The sequence below is a fragment of the Lepidochelys kempii genome, chromosome 1 (genome assembly GCF_965140285.1).
Source record: "Lepidochelys kempii isolate rLepKem1 chromosome 1, rLepKem1.hap1, whole genome shotgun sequence".
NCBI classification, from domain to species: Eukaryota; Metazoa; Chordata; order Testudines; family Cheloniidae; genus Lepidochelys; species Lepidochelys kempii.
Window position 1 is genome coordinate 1,694,002 of NC_136380.1, and position 8,647 is coordinate 1,702,648.

The 8,647-nt window shown below is 49.5% G+C and overlaps 1 protein-coding gene across 1 annotated transcript; it reads left to right on the forward strand.

Annotated features, from left to right (window-relative positions):
• The first annotated feature begins 674 nt into the window (after positions 1-674).
• On the forward strand, positions 675-1,673 carry LOC140912473 (olfactory receptor 52K2-like). Its single transcript, XM_073346957.1, has one exon. The coding sequence runs from the start codon at positions 675-677 to the stop codon at positions 1,671-1,673; it is 999 nt and encodes a 332-aa protein (XP_073203058.1).
• Positions 1,674-8,647: the final 6,974 nt, after the last annotated feature.

Consider the following 8,647-nt stretch of genomic DNA (forward strand, 5'->3'; position numbering starts at 1 on the left):
TGTCCACATATGGCAACCTCCCCCATTCTCATATCCTGTCTTGGAAACCCCCTTTTTATTTGCTCTGTTTTTCATAGAGACTGGAGACCAAACCTGAGTGCATGTCCAGTGCAGGTTATTCTCCACCCTATTCCTTTCACATTTGAACATTGTCATTGTTTTAGTCACTGCTGTGAATGAGCAAGTGTTTCCATGGAGCTGCTATCAATGATACACAGGGTTTTTTTGCCCCAGTGGTCTATAGCAGTTGGGATGTTTCCCCCGGCACATGTCTTGGCAAAGGTTTGGATTTTTTTCACTCTCAGATTTTGAGCCACTGTGGGAATGGGAAAATCCCTACAGCAGAGGCCCACTAGCCTGGGTCTCATTGCATTTCCTGCTGATGCCTAATAATGTTACCCACACCACAGTGTGTAAGAATTATTGATGCATAGAGTACAACAATATATGGAATAGGCATTAACAGGGTCAGTTGTTCATAATTCATTTCCCTGAGTAGTGAAATCACCATTTATCAGTGTGTGAAGAGTGACAAATCTGCTTCACGCATGAGAACACCTCCAGGAGTTCATGCTACATCTCATATTACCTTTGTCTCTCCATCCAGGAATATTTCCTGCAACCATCACCCTAGAGCTTGAGCGCATACAGGAAGTCAGGGGAACGTATGGTACATGCAGGAGACACCGTTCTGCCTCAGAGTTGGACACCTTCTTCCCTACTCCATGTCAGATTCCAACACAACCGACTTCACCAACCCCTCCACGTTCATCCTGCTGGGCATTCCTGGCCTGGAGGCGGCCCATGTCTGGATCTCCATCCCTTTCTGCACCATGTACATCATAGCCATCTTGGGGAATTTCACCATCCTATTCATTGTGAAGATGGAGCCAAGCCTCCATGGGCCCATGTACTATTTCCTCTGCATGCTGGCCATCAGCGACCTGGTCCTGTCTACATCCATCCTACCCAAAACACTGAGCATCTTCTGGTTCAATTCCAGGGAGATCAATTTCAGTGCCTGCCTCACCCAGATGTACTTCCTTCACTGCTTCTCAACGATGGCATCTGGGATTCTTGTGGCTATGGCTTTTGATCGCTACGTGGCCATCTGTGACCCCCTGAGATATTCCACCATCCTGACAAACCCCCTGGTGGCCAAGATCGGCCTGGCCGTGGTGCTGCGTGGCAGCATACTCGTACTGCCCACTCCCTTCCTGGCGAGGAGGTGGACATATTGCAGAACCAACATCATCCCCCACGCATACTGCGAGCACATGGCTGTGGTGAAACTGGCCTGCACTGACATCCACATCAGTAGTTACTACGGCCTCTCTGTGGTATTCTTTGTGACTGGTCTCGATGTGTTTTTTATCACTGCGTCCTATATCCAAATCCTCAGGGCCATCTTCAGCCTCCCCACAAAGGACACCCAACTTAAGAGTTTGGGAACCTGCAGCTCCCACCTCTGTGCCATTTTAGCCTTTTACATCCCAGCTCTCTTTTCCTTCCTCACGCAGCGGTTTGGCCACAATATGGCCCTGCATTTCCATGTTCTCATGGCCAATGTGTCCTTCCTGGTGCCCCCCATGCTAAACCCCATCATCTACGGGGTGAGGACCAGACAGATCCGGGACAGGCTATTCCGTTTCTTTTCTCATAAAGGGACCTAAAGTTTTCTGCTGCTGCTCTGTTCTCAGTCCGAGCTCCATGCAGAGCTGGCTGGGGACAAGGTGTTGGGCCCCCTTCCCTGAATCACTGTTTGTACAGTACAAGTGACATTCAATCCTTTCCTGACCACACTATTCTGTGTCAGACCGACAAACTAGGAAATGGGTCTGTGTACAACTCATTAACTCATAGGGTGGCCACACATCTAATTGCTGGTAACTGGACTTTGAAGCTCCGCCCAAAGCCCCATCTCTTCCCATGGGTCGCTCATCTTCTTCCCCTTCCCCATCAGTTGCTGGATTGTCTCCACCTCACCATATCTTGCTGCAGGGACTTCATTTCAGATTTTGGTGTGTGTGGGGGGGCAACTTTAACTGTGATCCCCGGGGGTACTTAGGCACTTGAAAATTCTAGGGTTTTGGCAGATAACTTGGCAATTAGCTGACAGGAGCAGTGTTTCTAATTCCTAGATAAAAGAAAGAAAATTAAAGTAATAATAAATCTACTAATCTCTTATATAAACATGTTTGAAATCTTGTGGCAAGTCACTTAAGGACACTTAAGGATCATTTTCCCCATATCGGCAGCTCCAGTTATCTCATCATAGAAGGCTATGAGGTTGGTGAGGCATGACTTGCCTTTTGTGAATACATATTGACTGTTCCTGATTAACTTCCCCCTCCTCCAAGTGCTTCAAAATAGATTCCTTGAGGACCTGCCCCATGTTTTTTTTCAGATGAGGCTGCCTGGTCTGTAGTTCGCCAGTTTCTCCTTCACTTTTTAAAAGATGGGCACTATATTTCCTTTTTCCAATTGTCCTCGACCTGTCCCGATCACCACAAATTTTGAAAGATAATGGCCAATGGCTCTGCAACTCCCTCAGCACCCTTGGATGTATTGCATCCAGCCCCATGTGCATATCCAGCTTTTCTAAATAGTCGTCAACTAGTTCTTTCACCATGGAGGGCTGCTCACCTCCTCCCCATACTGTGTTGTAGAGGGCAGCAGTCTGGGGGCTGACCTTGTCTTTGAAGAACGAAGGAAAAAAAGCATTGAGGGCTTCAGCCTTTTCCCTAGGTTGCCTCCCCCATTCAGTAAGGGTCCCACGCTTTCCCTGACCACCTTCTTATTGCTAACATACCTTTAGAAACCCTTCTTGTTACTCTTCACATCCCTTGCCAGCTGCAACTCCAATTTCCTTTGGCTTTCCTGATTACACAGCTCTCTCCTCCCTGGGCTGCTCCCCTGCCCCTCTGGCTCCGGTTGGCACTGCTCCACTCCCCGCTCAGCCTGGGCCCCTTCTCCTTAGCAGTAGGGGTGCACAAAGAATCACAGGAAATCTGGTTCATTTGCTACCAGTGGCATTGAGTAGCAATCATCGATGAGCACTGAATTTCTTATATTCCTTTCAACCTGCCCAGACCTGAAATGTGGCAATCAGGGTGTGGCAAGATATGTAGATTATATGGCTTTGAGGGACCCTGTTCTGACCTCCTGCATCCCACAGCCATAGGGTTGCCCTTCATTAATTCCCATTTGAACTAGAGCTGATCTTTGAGAAAAAAAATCCCATCTTGATTGCCAGTTGTCAAGGCTGTTTGCCCGCTCTGACATTTCAAATGCAGGAGGTGGGGGCCTGCAAAAGACCTTAAAAATACTTGCCACTAAAGGCTTGCCTTAAAACTCCCCAAGGTTACAGATTCCCTGGCCTTGGTCTGTTATCACTGCCACCACCCAAATGCAAAAACCTTCCTGAGAACCCAGGAAAGCGCGCTTGGGAATTCCTTCCTGCCCGCAAGCTCTTTAACCCACCCCCTGGAGAAAGCATGAAAAAAACAACCAGCTGTTGATACCATCTGAAAAGTATGGAACATTAGTTCCGCTCAGTAATTCGGCTGAGCGGAATTAGACACGTGCACACAGAACCTCCACCTTTAACTCCATCCTCTTTGGAATCCCCCTTCAGGTAACTGAAGGCTGCTATCAAATCCGCCCTCCCCCCGCCACTCTTCTGTTCTGCAAACTAAATAATCCAAGTTCCCTCAGCTTCTCCTCGTAAATCATGTGCCCCAGCCCCCTAATAATTTTCGTTGCCCTCCGCTGGACTCTCTCTAATTTGTCCACATTTAGGCCATTGCCAGTTGTTTGACCTCATTCCACATGACATTCAGATTAATAGACTAGCACTAGACAGTGTCATTAGAGCATTCATTAGATGGAGTGAGAACTGGCTAATCGATAGATCTCAGCAAGGCGATGTCCATGGGGAATCATCATCCAGTGGGTTTTTTCTCATGGTTCACTAAGGTCCTTAAGTACCTAACTCCCACTGATGTGTGACTCCAGGAGTCCAGCTGAGGAGAGGAGGCTATTTCTACATGGGACGGTCAGCTGTGAGACCTCTCCGAGAGCGAGATGCCTAGAACAGGTCAGAGTTTTCTTGTGGGTGACCCGAGAGACGTGGGAGACCCAGATCCAAAATCTCTGCTCTACCGCATTTGGAGTAGGGACTTGAAGACAGGTCTCCCACACCCCACGTGAGCGCCCTGAGCAGCAGGAAATGAGAATTTCAGGTGGGGCCCTCAGTGCCTCCGGCTGGAGCTGTACAACTTAGTACAAAAAAACTTTTAGTGGATTAGGGATTGGAATCTGGGTCTCCGACATTCCACGTGAGGGTGCTAAGCGACTGGTCTATGGGATATTCTGGGGGTGCAAATACATACACACATGGGCATGTTAACACACGCATACCCACACGCGCACTCAGAGCGATACACGTGCACAAACACAGGTGCACGCACACACGGACACACACGGACACACTTGTCCATACACACATTCCCGAACTGCAAGGCCTCACGCAGGAGGCATGATCTGAGGATGCCTAACGGATCAGGCCTGCAGGGGGGATGGGCAGGGGAACAGCACGTTGGAGACCCCCAGCGGAATTGAGGCCTGAGCGAAGACTCTGAGCAGCTCGTTAGCTGGGGAGCAGCGTCAGCCCCCAGGTTGCTTTGTGCCGGCTACTGGTGGAATCTGCGGTGCCTTCAGGGTTAGACAGCAGCTGAGCCGGGGTTTGAGAAAGGCATTAGCACCTACATACAATATTTTCCCAAGAGCCTTTGTGGATCTAGCCTGGAAGCCTTTTTGGAAGATGCTTTAGACAAACAGAAGTTAAGGTTCAAAGCCAAGGGGACTAGCTGGCTACATTGGAGGAAACAGTCTAGTTCACGGATGTCCACCTTTCACCTTTCAAGAACCCTTTCCTCCTGTCTTTGTTTAAGGAGCAGGGTTCCTACAGAAAGCTTATGCTCAAATAAATTTGGTAGTCTCCAAGGTGCCACAAGTACTCCTTTTCTTTTTGTGAATACAGACTAAGACGGCTGCTGCTCTGAAACCTGCAGAAAAACAGTTTTTTATCTGTTCTTCGCATCCTCTAGTGGGTCTAGTGTCCCAGCTGCTTGCCCTGCTAGAACCCAGGCAATGTCCCTTGCTTAGGTTGCTAGCAGCTCTCGCACCATGGTGGGAGGAGAACATGGTGTGATGCTGTATGATTGAATATGACCATTTTTATCATTGCTACCATGGTTCCTACCACGGTTATACAATTGCAACAAATGTTGTACAAAGTATGTCCTGTCAGGTGTCAGTGGGTAAGTTATGATTTGCTAAATATGATTATCCTGTTTATATGCATGTATCACCTTTGTATCTGAAGTTATTAATATTGGCCAGAGTCTTGTATCTTATACATGTGTTGTATTCTTGGGTAAAACCCCTCACATAGAATTTATATGAAGGCCACACATCTATGTGCTGATAGCCCTTCAAGGACACTTAGCTCTCACAATGGGCCATCGAAGAAACACACTCAGCAAAAATATGGGCAACATCTGCCCCCATGAGGCACTGAAATATATAAGGACATGTGGTATGCTCAGGTGACCCTGGACTCCCTCTTGGGCCTGTAACTTTCCACAAACAGAGACAGTGATTTTTGTTTGGGACAGTAAAATTCCATGCACAGAGCAGAGGATATAAAAGGACCTCTGAGACATCCCCACCTCGCCTTAATATCCTCCTTCAGTTCTCTGGTTTGGATTTCTATCAAGGAAGTTCTGAAGAAGGACTAATGATCCCCAACCTGTTTGGGTGATTGCACAGAGACTTTTGCAAGTGAGCAGTTTATTCCTTCACTGCTGTGGTCCTGGTCTCTGAACACTGAAACATCACTTGGGTGTATCTGATCTCTCAACCATTTATAGCTCTTCTTCTTTTATTTTATTTTTAACGCTTTAATATTTAATTGCTAAGGGATTGGCAGTGTCACGATTATTGGATAAGATCTGAGTTATATATTGACCTGGCTAAGTGGTTGATCTCTTGAGGTTAGAATGAGTCTATACGTGGTGAATCTGACTACTCATCATGGAGTCCAGTATCTTTGGTGGTGAGCCGAGTGCTGGGATACCTCAGGAGACTGCAATTGTGGCTTCCAGTTAATCAGTGTGGTGAGACAGAAGTTAACATTTGTTGCCATAGGCGGCGAGTTATATGGGCCCGTGGTGCCCAGGCACCAGGAATATTCCTGGCCCTGGGGCCTGGCTCCAACAAAGTTCAGGGCCAAGAATCTCTCCTGGCCCCACCTGCCACCCCTCGCACGTTCCCTGGGGTGTCCCCCTAACCCACCTGCCGCCCCTGGGCGATTTAACGTGGCCCAGGATGCCCCAGCTGCCAGCACCAGCAGCGCAGTGGAGCTGAGCGGCTTCCTGCACGCTCGCTGCAGGTGGCTGCTGGCCCGTCCCTGCTGTCCGGGGGCGGCTGTGTCTCCCCGTTCTGCCCCTGCTCTGAGCACCCCTGCAGCCAGCGGGAAGCTGCGGGGAAGGTGCCTGGGGGCAGCGGTGCATGGAGACCCCCGGCCCACCCTACCTAAGAGCCGCTGCCGGAGGGGGTGCTCCAGGTAAGCACCGAACCCCCCACCCTCTTCCAGAGCCTGTACCCACATCCCCTCCCCCCACACCTCCTGCACCCCCACTTGCTCCTGACACACTCCCTCCCATCCCCAAATTCCCACCTGCACGCTCACCCCCTCCCTCCCACCCTTCTTGCACCCAAACTCCTTCCCAGAGCCTGCACTCCTCACCCCCTCCTGCATTTCCACCCCTACCCAGAGCCTGCAACCAGCACCCAAATTCTCTCCTAGAGCCTGCACCCCAGAACCCCTCCCTGACCTAAAGTCCCTCCCGGAGCCTGACCTCTCCCCCCTTCTGCACCCAAACTCCCTCCCAGAGCCTGCACCATGAACCCCTTGTGCACCTCAATTCCCTGCCCCAGCCCAGAGCCTGCACCCCAACTCCGTCCCAGAGCCTGCATCCTCCTGCACCCAAACTCCCTCCCAGAGCCTTAGGAAGTTGGTGGGGAGAGCTTGGAGGGGGGCAGGCTCTGGGCATTCTGGGCACCACCACAATTTGTACAAACCTGCCACCCCCATTTGTTGCGGGCTTGGTAGAATCTGTGGATAGAACAATCACCAGTCCAGGGTGGGGCTGCCCCATTTCTCAGCAGGTTGCCTGAATCTGGCATCCTCAGCTGCGTCCCACTGAAGCACGGTGACATATGGGCACCACTGACACAGACTATTGCTCACTAAGAGCTGTTTGGACGCGTCTTTCCCCCCCAAAATACTTCCCAAAACCTTGCACCCCACTTCCTGGACAAGGTTTGGTAAAAAGCCTCACCAATTTGCCTAGGTGACTACAGACCCAGACCCTTGGATCTTAAGAACAATGAACAATCCTCCCAACACTTGCACCCCCCCTTTCCTGGGAAATGTTGGATAAAAAGCCTCACCAATTTGCATAGGTGACCACAGACCCAAACCCTTGGATCTGAGAACAATGAAAAAGCATTCAGTTTTCTTACAAAAAGACTTTTAATAAAAATAGAAGTAAATAGAAATAAAGAAATCCCCCCTGTAAAATCAGGATGGTAGATATCTTACAGGGTAATTAGATTCAAAAACATAGAGAACCCCTCTAGGCAAAACCTTAAGTTACAAAAAAGGTACACAGACAGAAATAGTTATTCTATTCAGCACAATTCTTTTCTCAGCCATTTAAAGAAATCATAATCTAACACATACCTAGCTAGATTACTTACTAAAAGTTCTAAGACTCCATTCCTGGTCTATCCCCGGCAAAGACAGACCCACAGACCCTTTGTTTCTCTCCCTCCTCCCAGCTTTTGAAAGTATCTTGTCTCCTCCTTGGTCATTTTGGTCAGGTGCCAGCGAGGTTACCTTTAGCTTCTTAACCCTTTACAGGTGAGAGGAGCTTTCCCCTGGCCAGGAGGGATTTCAAAGGGGTTTACCCTTCCCTTTATATTTATGACAGTCCTGTTTAAGAAGGACAGCAACGCCACTGATCATGACACACAAATAGCCTCAGTGCGTCTATCACAACTAAGAGGAGGGGTGGGGTATGGGTCAGGATTCCCTATTCTCACCTCTACCACTGACTTATTGTGTGGCTTTGGGTAAATCAGTTTATCACTATGTGGCTCAGTCCCTCCAAGACACGGGGATAATACTGCCTAGCAGCCTAGCTAAAGAGCTTCTAGATGTAGTAACCAGAAGTGTCATGCAGAGCGTATGTAAGACTCAGCTTCACAGTTCAGCTTCAGCCCCGGGCAATGGGTGTACCTGTCGTTCCAGGTAAGGTGCCGTGTACATGTGTAAATACCCGGCTAATGGCAGGTGGGCTGTTTATCTCCCTCCCTATGACCTACCGCATCCACCCCGGCCTCTGCCCAGCATCCCACCTTCCCAGCTAACGCGAGGGCTTACCCTTCCACCTCTCTCAGCTGTTGTCCTCCTAGCTTCAAAGCTGATTCCTTGCCTTGCCTGACCGTCCAGTCAGTGCTTCAGGCCAGCTCTGCACAGAGCTTGGTCTGAGAGCCAGGGCACCAGGAGACAACT

What these genes read in the sequence shown, in the direction of transcription:
- LOC140912473 (XM_073346957.1), top strand. Translation starts at nt 675, where the DNA reads ATGCAGGAGACACCGTTCTGCCTCAGAGTTGGACACCTTCTTCCCTAC.